The sequence below is a fragment of the Lepidochelys kempii genome, chromosome 8 (genome assembly GCF_965140265.1).
Source record: "Lepidochelys kempii isolate rLepKem1 chromosome 8, rLepKem1.hap2, whole genome shotgun sequence".
Classification (NCBI taxonomy): domain Eukaryota; kingdom Metazoa; phylum Chordata; order Testudines; family Cheloniidae; genus Lepidochelys; species Lepidochelys kempii.
The window spans coordinates 51,895,574-51,919,567 of record NC_133263.1 but is presented as its reverse complement, the minus strand read 5'-3'; the positions used below and the strand labels follow the sequence as shown (position 1 = coordinate 51,919,567).

At 43.0% G+C, this 23,994-nt stretch overlaps 1 protein-coding gene across 7 annotated transcripts in view; it reads right to left on the bottom strand.

The window, feature by feature from the left end:
- RALGPS2 (Ral GEF with PH domain and SH3 binding motif 2) overlaps positions 1-23,994 on the bottom strand; it is a 279,019-nt gene that overhangs the window by 151,059 nt on the left and 103,966 nt on the right. For all 7 annotated transcript variants that reach the window (XM_073356496.1, XM_073356498.1, XM_073356497.1 and 4 more), the window contains one exon: positions 2,151-2,240. In XM_073356496.1, the coding sequence (XP_073212597.1) occupies positions 2,151-2,240 (90 nt within the window). The remainder of the gene's footprint in view (positions 1-2,150; positions 2,241-23,994) is intronic.

Below are 23,994 nucleotides of genomic sequence, written 5' to 3'. Positions count from 1 at the left end.
AAACATATTAGCAGAATCTGTGTTTTGATGTTTCCTTTAACATATCAGTAATCAAACTATATTATATGAGGTGAATAAGTGTGATGGTTAGAACTTAGTTATATTTCCTTGCAATGAGGAAGTATCAACAACACAAGGTTCTTCCTGATTTGAGTGGAGAAATCTGCAGAGTTTTCCAGGGATTAGAATATAATTTGAGTCACTTCACAACCAACAACAGGGAATTGCGTGTTAATAAAAAATGCTGGAGTTATGAACTATTGGCAGGCAGATAAAGTAAATATTTTCCACAAAGCTGACAACGGCACATTACATGCCTGATAATAGAAGATGCAGCAGACATTTCAGAGAGGGAGATCTTGGCAGAATATTGCATACAGTATTTCAGGCTTCATGTCAGTGGCTGTAGTACAACAATGAACTGAACATAAGTGGCAGTTCAATTATGGTATTTACAAGTGCTAACAGAAAAGCCTTACTTCCACAACATGGGCAAGATTCTCTGAAGACAGAACAGGGTATAAATTGAATCCCTCCTAGCTAATGAGGTCCCTTTTACCACCCACCCAAGCAAATTCATTTACAGGAAGGTCAGGTGGAGTTTCCACCATTGCCCTCCCTTAGGGATTTCGGTCAGAAAAGAGAAGCTTTAATTACCCGATGGGAAATATATAGGAGTGCTGCAGCCAAATCAGCTTCAAGTTGGTGCTGAATCTGTGCACAACTAACATCCACTGACCAGGTCCTTTTCTCAATCAGCCATTCCAAACTTCTGTACTATACTGATCTCCTGCCATAACCTCCCCAAGTCCTGGTTGACCTTTGGGGACCTTTGCCTAGTTCTATGCCAGTTTCTCCAGATGTAAACAGGGGAGCGATTCTAGCCATATACTTCTGTTGAACAGTGCAGTCGGGAACAGAACAAAATAATCTTTATAATGTTACTATTTTTTAATAAAATTTCAGTTAAAATAGATCCTAGAGGTTTTATTCCTTTTCTTTCTCCTAATTTTATTTTTCAGGGCAAAATTTAAGGCATTAAATAGTGATGAAGACTATATAAGGACCTGAGTAGAAAAGGCATGCCCAAACCCACTTGCACACAACTCTGACAAGTTTTAACTGACATAACCTACATCACTTCAACCCGAGTAACACTGTTAAGAGACATACCCAGGGTTCGAATTCTAAACAAGTAGAATTCTAAAACCCTGTCCCCTCTGATTTTTTTCAGATGAGGTCTAAGATCCATGGGGAAAAATGAGGGAACTTAATGATTGGGATAGCTTCCATCATCCAGATATTATAGCGATAGGTGCTATAGAAAACCATGAAGCAGGGGGACAGGGAAGAGTAATAGCAGATCTTCTATCTTGCCCTCAAAACACTTCATAGTACTTTGTAGGGAGCTGTCTAGAGCCTCGCAGGGAACTCAACCCCATGCAGAGGTTGCACTCTCCTAGAAGCCTCCCCAGACTCTTGCACAGTGGAAGAGTATTCACACAAATAACAACGGGAGTTGTACATGGATGATTAGTTAATGTACTGGAACAAGCAACATTAATATGAGAAAAGGGAAACATGGCTAGTGGCTGCTTGATCTACTACACCTTTACTCAAAAAATTATTTTTGAAATTATATTACACCCAAAAGAAAGTATTTCTTACCAGACAGATTGATATTAGCCATAACATTACTACTAGAAGAAAAGAGGTCTCAGGCCCTTTCCTTCCCAGCAGCAAAAATAAACAATGTATTTTAAAGAACAGCAGCCAGAGCAAAGAAATATATTCAGAGCCTGCAAATAGCAACAGGAGCTTAATACAGATTATCCAACAAAACGGGTAATAAATTATACTGATAGAAAAATAAAATTAGTAAACACTATTTGAAATACAGCATCTGAGAGCATTTTCTTAAACCAAGTTAATTTTTCTTTAGGCATATAACTCCAGTTCTGGAGCTTTGGTCTGTCACCCTTTCTTCTGATTTTGTCACACTAATGAGGCCAAACAGTACCACATGTTAACAGAGACCACTGCAGCCAAATGGAGTGTTAAACAAATATTTATCCACATGCATTTTTGAAAGGGTGAACTCGCATATAAAAGTTACAACATAGCAAGTCCCAAAACAAATAAATTCTTACCTTAGCAGTTTTAATATAGTGGCTCAAAACTTCAGCTCTTATTTTTAAAGTTTGTGCATGAAGAATCTCTCTAACGACCCAGAAGCTTACCTGAAAAAGAAAATTCACCTACTTTTAAAACACATAAAAAGGCAGTTAAAGCAAGTATTTTTCATATATGAAGTGAAAAAATTAAATACATTAAAAACTACATCAAACCAAATATCTTTGCAGCAACTTTATAAGTTAGGAAATGCAAAAGTTAACATTGCTATAAAAATCTTAACTGACCCAAACTGCACGTAATACTTATTAAATAAATTAACTTAAAAGCCTTAAGAAAAGGAGTACTTGTGGCACCTTAGAGATTAACCAATTTATTTGAGCATAAGCTTTCATGAGCTACAGTTCACTTCATCGGATGCATACTGTGGAAAATACAGAAGTTTGTTTGTTTTTATACACACAAATCATGAAAAAATGGGTCTTTATCACTACAAAAGGTTTTCTCTCTCCCCACCCCACTCTCCTGCTGGTAATAGCTCATGTAAAGTGATCACTCTCCTTACAATGTGTATGATAATCGAAGTGGGCCATTTCCAGCACAAATCCAGGTTTTCTCCACCCCCACACACTCCCCAAACCCCACTCTCCTGTTGGTAATAGCTTATCTAAAGTGATCACTCTCCTTACAATCTGTATGATAATCAAGGTGGGCTATTTCCAGCACAAATCCAGGGTTTAACAAGAACGTCTGAGGAAGGGGGGGAAGGGGAAGGCGTTAGGAAAACAAGGGGAAATAGGTTACCTTGCATAATGACTTAGCCACTCCCAGTCTCTATTCAAGCCTTAGTTAATTGACCATCGTTTATTAGCACTGTATACCTTCAAATCAGTGGCACTGCTATGGGTAACCACATGGTCCCACAGTATGCCAACATTTTTATGGCTGACTTAGAACAACGCTTCCTCAGCTCTCGTCCGCTAACGCCCCTAAACTACTTGCGCTATACTGATGACATCATCATCATCTGGACCCATGGAAAAGAAGCTCTTGAGGAATTCTACCATGATTTCAACAATTTACCATGATTTCAACAATTTCCATCCCACCATCAACCTCAGCCTGGACCAGTCCACACAAGAGATCCACTTTCTGGACATTACAGTGCTAATAAACGATGGTCACATAAACACCACCCTATACCGGAAACCTACTGACCTCTATTCCTACCTACATGCCTCCAGCTTTCAACCTGACCACACCACACGATCCATCGTCTACAGCCAAGCTCTGCGATACAACCGCATTTGCTCCAACCCCTCAGACAGAGACAAACACCTACAAGGGCTCTATCAAGCATTCTTGCAACTACAATACCCACCTGCGGAAGTGAAGAAACAGACTGATAGAGCCAGAAGAGTTCCCAGAAGTCTCCTACTACAGGACAGGCCTAACAAAGAAAATAACAGAATGCCACTAGCCGTCACCTTCAGCCCCCAACTAAAACCCCTCCAACGCATTATTAAGGATCTACAACCTATCCTAAAGGATGACCCAACACTCTCACAAATCTTGGGAGACAGGCCAGTCCTTGCCTACAGACAGCCCCCCAACCTGAAGCAAATACTCACCAGCAACCACATACCACACAACAGAACCACTAACCCAGGAACCTATCCTTGCAACAAAGCCCGTTGCCAGCTGTGCCCACATATCTATTCAGGGGACACCATCACAGGGCCTAATCACATCAGCCACACTATCAGAGGCTCGTTCACCTGCACATCCACCAATGTGATATATGCCATCACGTGCCAGCAATGCCCCTCTGCCATGTACATTGGTCAAACTGGACAGTCTCTACGTAAAAGAATAAATGGACACAAATCAGATGTCAAGAATTATAACATTCATAAACCAGTCGGAGAACACTTCAATCTCCCTTGTCACGCGATTACAGACATGAAAGTTGCGATATTACAACAGAAAAACTTCAAATCCAGACTCTAGTGAGAGACTGCTGAATTGGAATTCATTTGCAAATTGGAAACAATCAACTTAGGCTTGAATAGAGACTGGGAGTGACTAAGTTATTATGCAAGGTAACCTATTTCCCTTGTTTTCCTAACCCCCCCCCCATTCCTCAGACATTCTTGTTAAACCCTGGATTTGTGCTGGAAATGGCCCACCTTGATTATCATACACATTGTAAGGACAGTGATCACTTTACATGAGCTATTACCACCACGAGAGTGGGGTGGGGGGAGAGAAAACCTTTTGTAGTGATAAAGACCCATTTTTTCATAATTTGTGTGTATAAAAACAAACATCTTCTGTATTTTCCACAGTATGCATCCGATGAAGTGAGCTGTAGCTCACGAAAGCTTATGCTCAAATAAATTGGTTAGTCTCTAAGGTGCCACAAGTACTCCATTTCTTTTTGCGAATACAGACTAACATGGCTGTTACTTTAAAAGCCTTAATAACTCAAAACATTTCTCTGAATGCAAAATGTGACTATATTAATATTGCTTTAAGATCCTTGACTTTTGAATTTCCTGACTTTAATATTTGAACCTTAAGTTGTATTAATGTAGACATTTGAATTTAATTACATTTTAAAAAATGATAGCTATCCTACAATATGAAGTTTAGAATTATATTCTGTAAAGCTCTATAAACTGCAAGACCTACAACAGCTACACAAAAATTCTGCTTATGAAGTTATGAAATTGTGTTTTTCTGTGATGACACAGAATTTAAACTACACTATTCTGAAGTTAGAGAGAAAATATCATTTTGATAGTGATTAAATTCATAGTTTTATAGTACGAAATTATATAACGCCACAGTACTTTAGGCAATAACATAATTTAAAACTTGCAGTAAAAAAAAAAGTGCGTTGCATGCATACACAGATTTCTAATTCCTATTTTCTCATTTGAAAGTTGTTCCTAAACCCTTTCCTCCTCCCTCCCAAAAGCTAGCCTTGACTCAGATTTCTTCACTGAAAGCTAACCACGTATGAAGGTAAGCTTTAAAGTTCTGCTGTTTGAGGTATGTAGAAAGCCTATTTTTAAAATGGGGAAAGTATTTTTCCCCAAATCACCCATCTCAAAAACAACTGAATATGTTGTGTGTAAACTTCCCAAAAACATTTACTTTTGAACTGAGACCTGGCTTGAGTTAAGTTTCAGCTCCACTGAAATCAATAGCAAAACTCCCACACTCTTAAATGGGGCCAGGATTTCATTCCTAGAGTGGAAAGTTTCAGTTCCAAGGCAAAAAGAAAATCTATGACAGTTATGAATGGCCACAAATGGATACAATAAAAGTTGAACTGCAACCTTAATTACAAGTTTACATCACTACAAGGCTATATGGTCTGATTTTCAAAGGTTCTGAGCACTAGGAGCTTACATTAACTTCAATGGGATTTGATTTCAGCACTTCTGAAAATCTGACCATAATATTTAAACTAAATCACAGCCTAAAGTAGGAAGGCCTTGCTATACTTTAGAGTCCACAGTTTGATGCCTTATCATTGCTGATGTTTACAAGTAATTTATACTATACGATTTCCTTGTTAAAGTCTTAGAAGATTCACAAATGAGATATTTTTAATATACTGCAGTAGAACTTCAGAGTTATGAACACCAGTTACGAACTGACCGATCAACCACACACCTCGTTTGGAACTGGAGGGGCACAATCGGGCATCAGCAGAGACACACACAAAAAAAGCAAATACAGTACAGTACTGTGTTAAAAGTAAACTACTAAAAAAAATAAAGGGAAAGCAAAATTTTTCCTCTGAATAGTAAAGTTTCAAAGCTGTATTAAGTCAATGTTCAGCTGTAAACATTTGAAAGAACAATCATAACATTTTGTTCAGTTACAAACATTTCAGAGTTATGAACAACCTCCATTCCCAAAGTGTTCATAACTCTGAGATTCTACTGTAGTATGACTGGTTTCAGAGTAGCAGCCGTGTTAGTCTGTATTCGCAAAAACAAAAGGAGTACTTGTACACCTTAGAGACTAACAAATTTATTTGAGCATAAGCTTTCGTGAGCTACAGCATCCGATAAAGTGAGCTGTAGCTCACGAAATATCTTAAATAAATTTGTTAGTCTCTAAGGTGCACAAGTACTCCTTTTCTTTTTGTAGTATGAACTATATGGCAGGGATGGGCAAACTTTTTGGCCCTAGGGCCACATCTGGGTATAGAAATTGTATGGTGGGCCACGAATGCTCACGAAACTGGGGTTGGGGTGCAGGAGGGGATGAGGGCTCTGGCTGGGGGTGCAGGCGATGAGGGGTATGGGGTGTAGGAGGGTGCTCGAGGCTGGAACCTAGGGGTTCAGAGGGTGGGAGGGGGATCAGGGCTGGGGCAAGGGGTTGTGGTGTGGGAGGGTAGCTCAGGGGTGCGGGCTACGGGCAGCGCTTACCTCAAGCCACAGTTCCTGGCCAATGGGAGCTGCGGGGGGCAGCGCTTGGGGTAGGGGCAGCTTGCAGAGCAGAGCCCCCTGGCTGCCCCTATGCATCGGAGCCGGAGGAGGGAGATGCTGCTGCTTCCAGGAGCCATGTGGAGCAGCCCTCGACCCTGCTCCCTGGCTCGAGTGCTGGAGCAGGGCAAGCCCCAGACCTTGCTCCCCAGAGATAGCTCAAGGGCTGGATTAAATAACTGGTGGGCCGGATGCAGCCCGCAGTTTGTCCACCCCTGTGATATGGTATGAAGTCTATAGCTAATGTGCAACACTCTTTTTTAAAGTGTGGTGCTACCAAATACAACATATCTAAAACTGCATTAACATTTCAAGCTTTCACTTTAAATATTTTAAAATTAAAATAGAATTGACAAAGTTTTTATATCAAAAAATAAAAATACTTTCTATTTATGACGAATTAGCAAGCGAACACTGATGTACCTTATCTTGCAACTTTTACTTTGTTACACTGTTAAAAATGCTGAAAAAAGATCAAGGTTTAGCAGGATGTAATGCAACTGCTGTTTACAGAGTTCGAAAAAATAAACACTATAAATAGAAGCATTGTATGCTACATTACTCTTCCCATCCCCAAACTTGTACTGCTTCTTCGACTTCTGAAACATAAATTATTTCTTGCAGACTCTGGCTGGATATATAACCAGACACTATCCCTGTGTCTACTTCCAATAAAAAAAAAAACTTGTTTATCCTATCTAACCTCACACTGTGCAGTTTTACAGTTCCATATTTGTTTATACAGAACAGTACCAGGAGAGAGTCAAGTCCCTAAAGTACTGTATTCTTGTTGAAGTCACAGAGATTTGGTTAGAACTAAAAGCACTATCATGAAGCAAAACAGCTCTTTGACATCAGTCTGGCATCAAATGAAGGTTCAGAATTAGACATGTATATTCCAAATACTTCAAAACTGTCTAATACCTACTTCGGACAAAATCCTAGGTTCTTTACTCAGTGTTTACTCAGTCCTTACTGAAGTCAATGGGAAATTGTCTGAATGAAAACTGACTGAGGACGTTAGGATTTGTTCTAATCTGTTTATCTAAGGTTGTGCCAGGCAGAGGAGCATTACATACGGAGCTCAGTTTTCACTAATTTTTAAGTAAACTGGTTACTGATAATTGGAGGTGGGAAACCCAGCAGCGGTTTCAAACCATCCCAGGAGCTGTTTGAAACTCTGCCAGATTCAAGCCAGTCCCCCAGGTGAGTGCAGATAAACTTGCTGCTGAAGGGGAAGGGAGCTCATTAAGCGCATACATGCAATTTATAATAATTTTTTTGCCTTTCGTTACCCAAAACCTCATCTTCCTACCTACATCCCCTTCTACCATCATTCCCCATTTTAAAATGGTGCCCATCTCATCCATGGATTTACAGAACAAAGGCATTGACTTTTGATTCTTACTTTAGTAGTATAACGTCAGAAAATAAAACAGAATAAGTTCAAAGAAATTAGTATGGCAGTCTTATTACACAGTCCACATCAGATTAGCATCAGAAAGTAGACTCAGTGTCCACTTTTCAATTCTTTGGTTTACTGGGCTAGGCAGGGGGTCATGCAGCGTAGTTTGTTTATCTGAATAAGGGCATCCCTTTTATCCTCTTGAGAGATCTTGAAGCCTTCATGGAGATATACCTAGAAATCTTTGAAAGGATTGCAGAGTGTCAGCCTTGTTTCTTCCCCTGTGACAGGAGACTTTGATTAGCTCTATTGCAGTAAACAGGCCAGCAGCAAATGGGCCCAGGAAGCTTTGGCACACCAGCAGCAGCTGGGTTCTCTGCACCTGTGACAATCAGGGTCCAAACACCCCAAGGGGAGAGTTTGAACCCCAAAGAATAAGCAGCTGAATCAATAGATTATATATGACTTTATTATATTATAAAAGGCGAATAAGACTTTTTTTATGAAAGCTTGTAATGTACTAAGCTTAATGGTCATTAGGAGATATGTATGAAGAGTGTGGTTATGAATGTATGTATTAGCGTACACAGAAAACCGTGCTCACAATTTGTGGTGCAGTCAGGCAAAGAGGGGCTGCCTCCCCAACCAGACAATACTAGCTAAAAGCACCTAGAAAAATTGTACAACCCAGGAAAAGACATCCTGGCTAAAGTTTACCTACCCTGAATATCCATGCCAGGGGGTGTGGTGAGGAAGACCTTTTAAAAAAAGGAGGCTTGAAATTGAGGTCTTCTTCCAGATAGAGAGCTGCGGGGATATAAAAATTTGGATCCGCGTCCACGATAAATAACTAGTATTTGACCCAAGATCTGCACCCCACTTTCATATGTATCCGCATCTGCTCATGCACCAGCTCACTGTACCTTTCAGGAGGAGCATCAATGTGCATGCATCAATACTGTATAAGAAAGCTATATGGCTTCATAAATGCACACACTTGCTATGTTATTATTTTAAACATCTTATTGTACAACAGGCATCAGAACAAATATATTATTTTTGTATGTAAAATGCAAATAAACATCTCAAGTCAATAATACTCAAAATCACAAACTGAACTATAAAATAAAAAAGTTGGGCGGCTGTTTAGCTTGTGACTTATACCACCCCTGAATTGCGGGACTTCGTCTTAGATGTCTCTCTCGGAACAGTTGATTTTCTTTGAAATATTACTGTATAAAAACATTAAATCATCCACAGTTCCTGGCTAAAGTGAAGTATGATTCTCATTAACTGTGTAACCAGAGACTGAGATGGCTCTCTTGGACACTGGATGCAGGGATGGAATGCACAAACTGTGCAACCCAACTAAAAAAAGAGGAAAATTGTGGAAAAAAAAGAGGAAAATCAGGGTGACATACTTTGACACTTCATCATCATTTCCATGCTCGTTATTCGAATCCTCAAACTCTGTATGTGACAATTTTGTCTCCTTTGGTGATGGAGTCTGTGTAGCTGACAAAAGCAGCGTAAGATTCATTGCAGCAATATTTTTCCTCATGCAATGAGACAAGCTACTTAGCCCTGGTCTACACTAGGACTTTAGGTCGAATTTAGCAACGTTAAATCGATTTAAACCTGCACCCGTCCACACAGTCGATTTATTTCGACTTAAAGGGCTCTTAAAATCGATTTCCTTACTCCACCCCTGACAAGTGGATTAGCGCTTAAATCGACGTTCCCAGCTCGAATTTGGGGTACTGTGGACACAATTCGATGGTATTGGCCTCCGGGAGCTATCCCAGAGTGCTCCATTGTGACCGCTCTGGACAGCACTCTCAACTCAGATGCACTGGCCAGGTAGACAGGAAAAGAACCGCGAACTTTTAAATCTCATTTCCTGTTTGGCCAGCGTGGCAAGCTGCAGGTGACCATGCAGAGCTCATCAGCACAGGTGACCATGATGGAGTCCCAGAATCGCAAAAGAGCTCCAGCATGGACCGAACGGGAGGTACGGGATCTGATCGCTGTTTGGGGAGAGGAATCCGTGCTATCAGAACTCCGTTCCAGTTTTCGAAATGCCAAAACCTTTGTCAAAATCTCCCAGGGCATGAAGGACAGAGGCCATAACAGGGACCCGAAGCAGTGCCGCGTGAAACTGAAGGAGCTGAGGCAAGCCTACCAGAAAACCAGAGAGGCGAACAGCCGCTCTGGGTCAGAGCCCCAAACATGCCGCTTCTATGATGAGCTGCATGCCATTTTAGGGGGTTCAGCCACCACTACCCCAACCGTGTTGTTTGACTCCTTCAATGGAGATGGAGGCAATACGGAAGCAGGTTTTGGGGACGAAGAAGATGATGATGAGGAGGAGGAGGTTGTAGATAGCTCACAGCAAGCAAGCGGAGAAACCGGTTTTCCCGACAGCCAGGAACTGTTTCTCACCCTAGACCTGGAGCCAGTACCCCCCAAACCCACCCAAGGCTGCCTCCTGGACCCAGCAGGCGGAGAAGGGACCTCTGGTGAGTGTACCTTTTAAAATACTATACATGGTATAAAAGCAAGCATGTGAAAGGATTACTTTGCCCTGGCATTCGCGGTTCTCCTAGATGTACTCCTAAAGCTTTTGCAAAAGGTTTCTGGGGAGGGCAGCCTTATTGTGTCCTTAATGGTAGGACACTTTACCACTCCAGGCCAGTAACACATACTCGGGAATCATTGTAGAACAAAGCATTGCAGTGTATGTTTGCTGGCATTCAAACAACATCCGTTCTTTATCTCTCTGTGTTATCCTCAGGAGAGTGAGATATAATTCATGGTCATCTGGTTGAAATAGAGTGCTTTTCTTCAGGGGACACTCAGAGGAGCCCATTCCTGCTGGGCTGTTTGCCTGTGGCTAAACAGAAATGTTCCCCGCTGTTAGCCACAGGGAGGGGGGAGGGCCGAGGGGGTAGCCACGCGGTGGGGGGAGGCAAAATGCGACCTTGTAACGAAAGCACATGTGCTATGTATGTAATGTTAACAGCAAGGATTACCCTGAAAGAGCGTAGCCACTGTTTTATAAAATGTGTCTTTTTAAATACCGCTGTCCCTTTTTTTTCTCCACCAGCTGCATGTGTTTCAATGATCACAGGATCTTCTCCTTCCCAGAGGCTAGTGAAGCTTAGAAAGAAAAATAAATGCACTCACGATGAAATGTTCTCCGAGCTCATGCTGTCCTCCCACACTGACAGAGCACAGACGAATGCGTGGAGGCAAATAATGTCAGAGTGCAGGAAAGCACAAAATGACCGGGAGGAGAGGTGGTCGGCTGAAGAGAAGGCTGAAGCTCAAATGTGGCGGCAGCATGATGAGAGGAAGCAGGATTCAATGCTGAGGCTGCTGGAGGTCCAAACCAGTATGCTCCAGTGTATGGTTGAGCTGCAGCAAAGGCAGCTGGAGCACAGACTGCCACTGCAGCCCTGAGTAACCAACCGCCCTCCTCCCCAAGTTCCATAGCCTCCACACCCAGACACCCAAGAATGCGGTGGGGGGGCCTCCGGCCAACCAGCCACCCCACCACAGAGGATTGCCCCAAAAAAAGAAGGCTGTCATTCAATAAATTTTAAAGTTGTAAACTTTTAAAGTGCTGTGCTTAAAGTGCTGTGTGGCATTTTCCTTCCCTCCTCCACCACCCCTCCTGGGCTACCTTGGTAGTCATTCCCCTATTTGTGTGATGAATGAATAAAGAATGCATGAATGTGAAGCAACAATGACTTTATTGCCTCTGCAAGCGGTGATTGACGGGAGGAGGGGCGGGTGGTTAGCTTACAGGGAAGTAGAGTGAACCAAGGGGCGGGGGGTTTCATCAAGGAGAAACAAACAGAACTTTCACACCGTAGCTTGGCCAGTCATGAAACTGGTTTTCAAAGCTTCTCTGATGCGTACCGCGCCCTCCTGTGCTCTTCTAACTGCCCTGGTGTCTGGCTGCGCATAACCAGCAGCCAGGCGATTTGCCTCAACCTCCCACCCCGCCATAAACGTCTCCCCCTTACTCTCAGATATTGTGGAGCACACAGCAAGCAGTAATAACAGTGGGAATATTGGTTTCGCTGAGGTCTAACCGAGTCAGTAAACTGCGCCAGCGCGCCTTTAAACGTCCCAATGCACATTCTACCACCATTCTGCACTTGCTCAGCCTGTAGTTGAACAGCTCCTGACTACTGTCCAGGCTGCCTGTGTACGGCTTCATGAGCCATGGCATTAAGGGGGAGGCTGGGTCCCCAAGGATACATATAGGCATTTCAACATCCCCAACAGTTATTTTCTGGTCTGGGAATAAAGTCCCTTCCTGCAGCTTTTGAAACAGACCAGAGTTCCTGAAGATGCGAGCGTCATGTACCTTTCCCGGCCATCCCACGTTGATGTTGGTGAAACGTCCCTTGTGATCCACCAGAGCTTGCAGCACTCTTGAAAAGTACTTTTTGCGGTTTATGTCCTCGTCGGCTTGGTGCTCCGGTGCCAAGATAGGGATATGGGTTCTATCTATGGCCCCACCACAGTTAGGGAATCCCATTGCAGCAAAGCCATCCACTATGACCTGCACATTTCCCAGGGTCACTACCCTTGATATCTGCAGATCTTTGATTGCGTGGGCTACTTGCATCACAGCAGCCCCAACAGTAGATTTGCCCACTCCAAATTGATTCCCAATTGACCGGTAGCTGTCTGGCGTTGCAAGCTTCCACAGGGCTATCGCCACTCGCTTCTCAACTGTGAGGGCTGCTCTCATCTTGGTATTCATGCGCCTCAGGGCAGAGGAAAGCAAGTCACAAAGTTCCATGAAAGTGCCCTTACGCATGCGAAAGTTTCGCAGCCACCGGAAATCGTCCCAGACCTGCAACACTATGCGGTCCCACCAGTCTGTGCTTGTTTCCCGAGCCCAGAATCGGCGTTCCACAGCATGAACCTGCCCCATTAGCACCATGATGCATGCATTGGCAGGGCCCATGCTTTCAGAGAAATCTGTGTCCATGTCCTGATCACTCACGTGACCGCGCTGACGTCGCCTCCTCGCCCGGTATCGCTTTGCCAGGCTCCGGTGCTGCATATACTGCTGGATAATGCGTGTGGTGTTTAATGTGCTCCTTATTGCCAAAGAGAGCTGAGCGGCCTCCATGCTTGCCTTGGTATGGCGTCCGCACAGAAAAAAGGCGCGGAACGATTGTCTGCCGTTGGTCTGACGGAGGGAGGGGCGACTGACGACACGGCTTACAGGGTTGGCTTCAAGGAGCTAAAATCAACAAAGGGGGTGGCTTTACATCAAGGAGTATTTCGCAGGACTTCACGGAGGGTTCCAATAGGAAATGGTGCACCTAAGTTATTGTTCTTATTGGAACAAGGAGGTTAGCCTGGCCTAACAAGGAGGTTAGCCTAATCAATACTCCTTGATTGATTCATGGCTAGATTTACCTCGCTGCACCTTCTCTGTGAGTGATTGCAGCGTGACCTAGAGGAATGAGTCCCCTAGACAGGGGAGGGGGGGGAGCAAATGAGTACAAAACAAATCTGGTCTATTTCTTGTTTTGATCCACTCCATCTATCTTTTACATCTTTGGCTGGCAGCAGACGGTGCAGAAGGACTGCATGCCATCCTCATCTCTTGCCTGCCTGGCAGAAGATGGTACAGTACGACTGCTAGCAATCCTCATCTCTTGCCTGCCTGGCAGAAGATGGTACAGTACGACTGCTAGCAATCCTCATCTCTTGCCTGCCTGGCAGAAGATGGTACAGTACGACTGCTAGCAATCCGTATCGCCTGCCTGCTCACCATAAGACGGTTCAATAGGACTGACTGCAGAACTAAAGAGAATGACCTGGTCAAGTCACTCCAAATTTAGTCCCTGCACCCATGTCTGTCCAGGCGCTCCCAGCCGACGTGGCCAGGAGCACCTCGGACATGACGATGACGGCTACCAGTCGTACTGTACCGTCTGCTGCCACAAGGCAAGGGGTTGCTGCTACTGTGTAGCAATGCCGTACCGCGTCTGCCAGCACCCAGGAGACATAGGGTGACGGTTACCTGAGCGGGCTCCATGCTTGCCGTGGTATGGCGTCTGCACAGGTAACTCAGGAAAAAAGGCGCGAAAGGATTGTCTGCCCTTGCTTTCACGGAGGGAGGGAGGGAACGGGGGCCTGACGATATGTCCCCAGAACCACCCGCGACAATGTTTTAGCCCCATCAGGCATTGGGATCTCAACCCAGAATTCCAATGGGCAGCAGAGACTGCGGGAACTGTGGGATAGCTACCCACAGTGCAATGGTCCGGAAGTCGACTCTAGCCTCGGTACTGTGGAAGCACTCCGCCGAGTTAATGCACTTAATAGCACTTAGAGCATTTTCTGTGGGGACACACACACTTGAATATATAAAACCGATTTCTAAAAAACCGACTTCTATAAATTCGACCTTATTCCATAGTGTAGACATACCCTTAGTTTCTTGATAATCTTCCTGTGTCTCTTCAGTGAAAACAATTCATCCCCTACGTTCGCGGGTGCAGGAAAACTGCTACTCTGTGCATAGGCCTGATTTCAAACTTTTCAATGAGACACTGCAAAGCTTTGACTTAGTCTATCTTCATTAAGGTAGAAGGATGGAGATGCTTTTTCAGCCTTTTGTACCAAATGGGCACTAAGTGGAGACTGGGCTGCGATGACTGCTCTCGTGCATCTGACGCTTCTTCTTAAGGAACTCTATTAAGATGCTCAAGGTATTGTGATCAATGCTACCAATGAGCTGAGTATCCCCATTTTCTGTCAAAATTGCATATATATTCTGTCCCACTGCTCCTTGATGTCTTAAACATGAGTAGTTTGCTGCTCCATCGCGTTGCTACATTTCCTTTCAGAGATCTTTACAACCCGCTTTAAAGTAATGAGATTTCAGCTTTGTTTGTTAGCACTTTAATTTTGTTGTCTGTTTCTTTATTGTGTGCAAAATTCTATTTTGGAAAATGAGTATCTCTATTGGTTTACACCAAGCAGTACAGAATTCATATGGGTGGATTATTGCCTCCTGCTGTTTAATCTCCATACTCACAGGAAACATTACTTCATAAAAGCATCAGTCATACTACTGCAGCAGACTGTTAAAACGGTCTTTTAAGGCCTCCCTCAACTGTATTGTTCCATGGTTGGCTCAAATTCAGCCGCTAGTCTGTCCACTTCACCCCTCCAGCCTCATGGTAGCTCTCCCCCTCTTCACCTGACAGATATCATGCAGTACACAACATGCAAATATCCCTTTGGTATAGCTGATCACTGAGATCCAAGCTAGTGAATAAACAGCACTAGTGTCCCTTCTAACCTACCAGAAGCATATTCTCAGCAGCCACTCTGCATCTGCTGGGCCAGAAGATGGATCTTTCTTTGGTGCTATCCAGGTGGCCAGTGTAAGGCTTCCTGAGCCAGTGAAACAAGGGGTAGGCTGAGTTCCCCAGAATCACTATTGGCATTTCAACATCCTCAAGGGTAATCCGTTGGTCTGGGAAGAACATCCCTCCTTACAGCTCTTTGAGAAGTCATGTGTTCTTAAAGATGAGAGCATCATGTACTTTCACCAACCATCCCACAAGTATTACTGAAATGCCCCCAGTGAACCACTAGAACGTCCATAACCACGGAAAAGTATCTCTTCCCGTTGATGTACTCAGTGGCAAGATGGGCTGGTGTCAGAATAGGATATGCATACTATCACCCCACAGCAGTTTGAGCAACCTCCATTGTTGCAAACTCAGCCACTATTTCCTGTATGTTACCCAGTCACAGTCCTGTGCAGAAGTAGACACTTAAATGATCGCAACTGGAAAATCCACAATGGGGTCATTCATTTATCCAGCTCTAACCTGATTGCCCACTGACCAATAGCAATCCAGCGCTGCACATTTCCAGAGTGTGACCGCCACTTGCTTCTCCACTATGAGTGCAGTTCTCCCTACAGTGCCCCTGAGCTGGGGGTCTGGGTCAAGCTTAGCGCACAGATCCAAAATATGGCTTTTCACATCCACAAGTTCTGCAGTCACTGCTTGCCATCCCAAACCTGCATTATAAGGCGATCCCAACAATCAGTCCTTGTTTCTTGGGCCCAGAAGCAGCAATCCACCAAATTGCACTGCTATATGAAAGTCAGCGTCAGCCTGACAATTTTTGTAGCATCAGTTGCCTCCGGCCACTGCACTTGAACATCTCTGCATCTTCCTTATTGCAATCCTGGTTGTAGCAATATTCATTCAAGTTCTTCAAATACAGGAGGATAATGCATCCTGTGTTTGCATCTCTCAGGATTTGTGATGAGCTGTGCAGGGTCCATGCTTCTGCTAGAAAGATGGTGGATATCAAAAAGAAGTGCACAGGACTGTGGGAGTTGTAAAAAGTGACAAGAAAATTATGGGCTGTGGAAAGCCTTATAAAATGGAGAAAGTGGCATGGTGGGAATTTGATCCCTATCTCCCTGACAACCTGGGCGAACCAATGGTATTCCACAAAGCATTGAGAAAATGTCCCACAAGACACTGATCTAGACAGCAGGAAGGGGTACACTGCAATACCTACTTGTATTGCTCTGCATTTTATATCAATGCATGCAACTGGGGTGAGTATGCTCAGAACCAGCACAAGCACCCAAATGTGCTTGCACCTGAGTGATAAATAAAAATTGGTGGGGTGACCGGTTTCCCCCGGGGTGCCACATGGAACTGTGGTACCACTGAATCCACCTGACCCACCAGCCTGGGCTCCCTTTACACTGTATTCCTGAGGCCAGCCAGCCAAGCCCTCCCTCAGGCATCAGACTGCACTTAACCAGCACACATACAGGTAGGGGCACACGCAGCTACAGCTTTACACACACATGCTGAGATCAGCTAAGGAACTGAGCAGTATTCAAGTGTACACCCCCCCCTCTGGAGTGCAAACCCAAAATTATACAGTCTTGTGCTGCACAGAGAACTGCACAGCATAAGTTCATTTACACTTTAACCTCAGGTGTCCTCGTCCTCTTGCAAGGGTTTACAGTCACTTCTGTGATGATGACTCTCAGATAGTCTTCAATCCAGAACTATTATCCATGAATCTCCCCTCACACTCCTTCATCCCTCTTGGGAGTGATCGCTCAGTGGTTTGAGCTTTGGCCTGCTAAACCCAGGGTTGTGAGTTCAATACTCGAAGGGGCCATTTATGGATATGGGGCAAAAATTGGGGATTGGTCCTGCTTTGAGCAGGGGGTTGGACTAGATGACCTTCTGAGGTCCCTTCCAACCCTGATAGTCTATGATTCTATGATTGCTTGTTGTCTCATCTTCAGTTCATTGAGGCCAAAGCCAAGCTCCTAACTTTTCCTCACTAATAGTCTGTTTAAAAAAGAATCCTCATTGTCATGTAGGCCTTCAAACCACAGACTTTTCTCTTCCTCTCCTTCTTTCCCCATATTACAGATGTGACCAATTCCTGTGAATTTTCACACTATTTAAAATATCCTCCCTTGGCTATGCAAAAGGGTGAACTGCCTGTCCATGCAAGGGGTTTGAACATTTAGCATGCTTCACCCTAACTCCCAATCTAAAATGTCATTCCCAACATGATCTCATTCTGACTACACTGCCCATATCCTTGAATACCTCTATTTCCAGTACATTGCTTACCACATTGATCTCATTTTCAAGATTCTCCATCACACAGCCTGACCTATATTTCTCCTACTCCTTCTGCTACACCACTGAATCCAATCCTTGATGCTCCTTTGTTTTCTTCTCATTCTCCTGTTGCTGTATCCTATTTCATGCTGCCCCTTATGCCTGGAATACCCTTCTAAACCCAGTTAACCAAGCCAACAACAACTCCTCATTAAGGTCTATTCTAAAAATGTTCTTTTGCTGAGTTGCCTATGATGGGTTCTCAAACATTTTCGTAGTGTGTAGACTGTATGTTGATAGTGTATCTCATGAAACACCTCACTATTTATTTGTGCTCACATACGATTCCTTTGTCAATGTGTTGCTTTCTAGGCAAGTGAGGCCTTTATAAAGTGTGTTTTAATTCACTGGCTACTGTAAAGAAATGAATTTCAGGAAGGGAATTTTCTGCCCTTTTATTCTGTTCATTTCCTTTGATGTGTGTACGCATGCACGTGTTGGTCTACATACAAATAGAAGGAAATGCAAGGAATGAGAAGTAACACCTACCAAGCCAGGGTACTTATTATTTTTGAGGGTTCAAATTTGCTAGCTGTTTACCAGAAACCACTTACCCTAAGCCTAACCCCGCCCCCCCCCCCAAAAAAAAACAACAACTGGTGCTCCTGACTCAAAAAACTTAACAAAATTCAAACATAACGAACAAGAATCATGAGGGTTAGATATGAAGGGGAGACACAGCATAAGGATTACAATAATAAATTTATGTGGTTACTGTGACATATGCAGAATTTCTATATAATCTAAGACGACTGAGATGTAATAATTTTATGAACTCTGTATATGACCTGGTCAGTAAAGTTATCGTAAATTGGGTTATAAAAGACTTTTCTGTAGGAGCATAACAGGGGCCTGTGGGGAAAAAACAAGCAGGGAAGCAACCTTTGAACAAATACTTGTGGGACAATTAAAGACAATGGAGGAAACTATTAGCTTTGAGGAGGATTCTATGTCCTGTCTCTACCAAAGTAATACAGCTGATCTTCCAGTGCTGCAAATGAAGAGATCAAAAGTTTTCTTCATGCACACAAGTATATGGCTTTATTAATCTGTGGGTTCATGGCTGTGTAGCTTGTTATTTCTGTTAATTCCCTCTCTGTAACCGCATCCTTAGTAGAATGGTTGGAATAATTTATGGTCTTCTCCAGGAGATTTCCTATTGTCCTGTCATGTTTCCTCTTCTACCAGGCTCTTATTATTTCCATTACACCAAACATCTTAATTTGTGATTCATAGTGGTTATATGCTTCATCAAGCTTAATTATCTGCATTCCACAGCAGAATCTAGCACCATTGTTTGCAGGGAACTATTATCCTTTGCTGAAAAGACTAGCCATATTCAGGAAGGCTTCTCAGGAAACAGATCTCACTGACCTACAAAGTCCAATGTGCTGTCTTTGTTCTTTGAGTTTAGCCCTTTACACATCATGGTCTTTTAGATGTACTGAAGGACACATGACCCACTATCTGTAAATCAGATATTTGCCCTTCCTGGGTGGTAAAGGAGAGTAATTGGGCCCTGCAACAGGGTGGTTGAGAGGCTGCCAGGGGTTTTTGTTGTATTTGCTTTCTTCTCCCACTCGGACACCACATGTCAAAGGCCCTGAACAGGCAGATTGGCTTATAACACTTATGCTGTAGTCAGATAAAGGTTAAAATTCCTTTAATGAATCTTCTCTTCCCTAACTTGAGGGGTAGGGGTTACGGCGGGGGTGAGGGAAGGTCCAGAACAACCAAACACCAAACAAACACCAAACAAAATGCATCTCTGGGGGGTGTCAGCATTAGTACTTGGAACAGGCAAGTGCCAGACAACCTACTGGCTCACTTCCATCTTTTTACTGATTCTATTCCCCTCTTTAGCATCCCATTTTATACTATTTCCTGTTGCTGCAGCAGTTACTGGTCTTGATGATGATGCCTTGTTTCCAGAGATGTGTATTTTGGCTATAATTCCCAGACCTATAAACTAACCCCCGAGGAAGAAGATTAAAAATTAACAAAAATCCAGACAGCCTCTTAAGGTGCTTGGTCACCCTGTTAGAGGATTACTTCTGACTGAGCTTACCGATGCAGTATCTAAAGAAGGCGTCTTCCCCTCACCTTAAAAAACCACCGGACCTCTCACTTGTGGGGACACTCTAGGCTTAGTTCAGTTTCTTGGCCTACTCAACATCTACTTGCAGCTACTAGAAGAGATGATAGGGCTAACATGGGGTGAGTGAGTGGAGTGTTTGTGTGGAAGGACAGCAGAGAATAGGGGAAGGAAGCTGTGACTGGAGGATAAGCAGCATGGGGGGGAAGGAACGACAAGTGACCCACTTCCTCCTTTCATGGCAGTTCTAGCTCCATCTCCTCTAAACCCCACCCTACATCAGACCCCATTCAACAGAGAATAGCTCCCATCTGGCTCTCGCATCATTGAACTGGTATAGTCTTTTTGAGGAGCTGTGTCATCCTAACTCAGCTAGGCTAAAATTAAATAATCTATACAATTACTGCCTTTCTCCTAGTTTGTCTTTATCGGGTATAATGTATCTCGTTACAATTTCAGTGTAAATTCAAAGGTTAGAGAAAGTTTGTGATCAATTGTGACACATTGTACCCAAAAGCAACACACTACCACCCCCATATTTACCATGGTGATATAATTATGAAGTGTTTGTAGAAAATATGCCTTGTGAGGTATCATTTTAAAAGTCTTAATCTGTTAAACATTAATATCCTGTTGGATTGTATGTGCTATCGTATATGAAGTTACGTATGTTGTGAGGATGGGAACACCCACAACCAGCCTTTTACGTACAACAATGAAGATGCCAGACAGCACTGATGGCTCATTAAAGGGAATACACATACCCACAAGGATTACCTCAGGAACAGAGATAGCACGTGCACAATGGAAGCTGTTTGACTCACATCACAGCAAAAGATCTTTCCAGCAAGCGGGAAGAAAATATGAAAGGGGGAATTGACATTTGTTCTCACTCCCCCCACAACTCGACACCTGAAAACACGTTTGGAGAACAAAGACTGAACTGTGGAGGTGGTCCCAGGCTGAAGGGATTTCTAGCCTGTGTGTGGAAGATCTGTGACCTGCTTGTATTGTCTATCAGGGTGAGTTTCAAATCCTGTCCAGCCTATAGAACTCAGAATGCTTTCTTATTTTTATTTCTTCGGTAATCAACTTTGATCTGTGTGCTATTATTTATAATCACTTAAAATCTACCTTTCTGTAGTTAATAAATCTGTTTTATATTTTTTACCTAAAACAGTGTGTTGCTTGAAGTGTAAAGAAAAATCTGCTCAGGCACAGGGGCTGGTGCATTGTCCTCTCCGCATTGAGGGAGGGGTGGACTGGGTAATGAATTTACACTGATCAGGCTTCTGATCAAGGCAAGATGGTACAGCTCTGGAGTCCTAGACTGGGGTGGCACTGGCTGGAGTCTCTCTATTGTTGGTTCATGGATGGCTCGTAAAAGCATTCACGTAACTCAGCTGGGTGTGTCCATGCCTGTGAATGTTTGTGGGAGTGCAAGTCCTGGAGGGGTTTGCAGTTTGTCACATTATCAGAGTGTGAGAGGGAGCCCTGGTTGGTAAGATAGAGGGCTCAGCTGTACCCCAGTTCCAGGTTGCCCCAAGCCTTCAAAAGGAAGTCATGGCCAGCTTTCATATTTTGGCAGGGAAGGGAGTATTAAATCACTTACAGATGCTTTTCAGCAGTATTGGTCTGCTGATAGTATTTTGGAAGCAACAATGATTATGTGCAGTAGACTGAAATTCATCAGAGAACTTTACACTATGTTTACACTGCAAAGTTTGGTCAACAAAAGTTAAGTTGACATAGAGCTGCCTGTGCACGCCCCCGTATCCTTCATAGAGATATTGTTATGATATGAGTATGGCATGATTATGATGTATTTTGTGCAACATAAGACATGTGAGATCACTGGAAAGGTTGTGATTTACTAAATATGATTATCCTATTTGTATGCATGTATCATTTCTATATCTGAAGTTAGGAATATTACAAGTGGGTTTACACCAGGGGAACACCCACCAGACAGAATGCAATCAGTCTAGATGGCTCACTGTGAGAAAGAGCCATTAGAGAGAGCAATAGGTCTTTGAAGATGCTAATCTCCCACCTTCTTGGGTTCCTGGGGACGCTGCAAACAGCCTCCGAGTCATGGCTGCTATGGCCCAACAGAGACATGTGACCAAGTCATCTGGTACTGGAATCCATCTTAGAATATCAGCGTTTTTCCACTGACCGGGGGTGGGGATCAAACTTGGAAACAAAGGATTCTCACCATATGCAAAAACTATTTAAGGCAGGGGAGTCACATAAGCATGATATCAGAGTGACATCATCGTGGTTTATTCTTCACTAACTCCCAGACCAAGAAATAAGGCTGCTGGAAACACCTGAGAAATAGAGACTGAGCTGAGAGGGGTCGTGAGAAGAAGGGCTGAGCCCAGGATAGAGGTTGTTTGGGATAGGTGAAAGGAATAGCTGGAGTTTTAAGCTGCAAGCAAGTCTCTGCAATCTGCCTAAAACATCATTTAGAGTGAGAATTTGCTATTTGTAACCAATTTCTTTAGTATATTAATCTTAAATTGTGTTTTGTTTTATTTGTGGGTAATCCCTTATAATCACTTAAAATCTATATTTTGTAGTTAATAAACTTGTTTTTGTTTTGTCTAAAACCCAGTTCATGGAATTCATAATGGGGGGGGGGCGCGGAGGAGACAAAAAGCTGTTGCATATTTTTCTCCACATCGAGGGAGGGAGTGAATTTAATGAACCCTGAGAGACTCCAACAGAGGGGAGAATTACTGCATCTGATATACAGAAGTATGGCATTATTAAAAAAAGTTACATAATAATAGAGTTCCAAGGGGTCCAGAGATATAGCTATTTAAAGTAGGGCTGTCGATTATTCACAGTTAACTCACATGATTAACTCAAAAAAATTAATCAAGATTAATAGCAGCTTTAATTGCACTGTTAAATAACAGAATAGCAATTGAAATTTAGTAAATACTTTGGATGTTTTTCTACATTTTTGTATATATTGTATTGTGTGTTGTAATTGAAATCAAAGTGTGTATTATTTTTTATTACAAATATTTGCACTGTTAAAATGATAAACAAAAGTATTTTTCAATTCACATCATACAAGTACTGTAGTGCAATCTCTGTCGTGAAAGTGCAACTTACAAATGTAGATTTTTGTTGTTGTTATATAACTGCACTCAAAAACCAAACAATGTAAAACTTCAGAGCCTACATGTCCACTCAGTCCTACTTCTTGTTCAGCTAATTGCTAAGACAAACAAGTTTGTTACATTTACAGGAGATATTGCTACCTGCTTCTTATTTACAATGTCATCAGAAAGTGAGAACAGACATTTGCATGGCACTTTTGTAGCGGGCATTGCAAGGTATTTATGTGCCAGATACGCTAATGCCCCTTCATGCTTTGGCCACCATTCCAGAGGACATGCTTCCATGCTGATGACACTCATTAAAAAATAATGCGTAAATTAAATTTGTGACTGAACTCCTTGGGGAGAGAATTTTATGTCTCCTGTTCTGTTTTACTCACACTTTGCCATATATTTCATGTTATAGCAATCTTGGATGATGACCCAGCACATGCTGTTCATTTTAAAAACACTTTCACTGAGGGTTTCACAAAACGCAAAGAAGGTACCAATGTGAGATTTCTAAAGATAGCTAAAGCACTTGACCCAAGGTTTAAGAATCTGAAGTGCCGTCCAAAATCTGAGAGGGACGAGGTGTGAAGCTTGCTTTCAGAAGTCTTAAAAGAACAACACTCTGATTTGGAAACTACAGAACCCGAACCACCAAAAAAGAAAATCAACCTTCTGCTGGTGGCATCAGACTCAGATGATGAATATGAACATGCGTCGGTCTGCACTGTTTTGGATAGTTATTGAGCAGAACCAGTCATCAGCATGTCCCCTGGAACGGTGGTTGAAGCATGAAGAAACATATGAATCTTTAGTGAATCTTGCACGTAAATATCTTGCGACGCTGGCTACAACAGTGTCATGCGAACGCCTGTTGTCACTTTCAGGTGACATTGTAAACAAGAAGAGGGCAGCATTATCTCCTGCAAAGGTAAACAAACTTGTTTGTGTGTGCAATTGGCTGAACAAGAAGTAGGACTAAGTGGACTTGCAGGCTCTA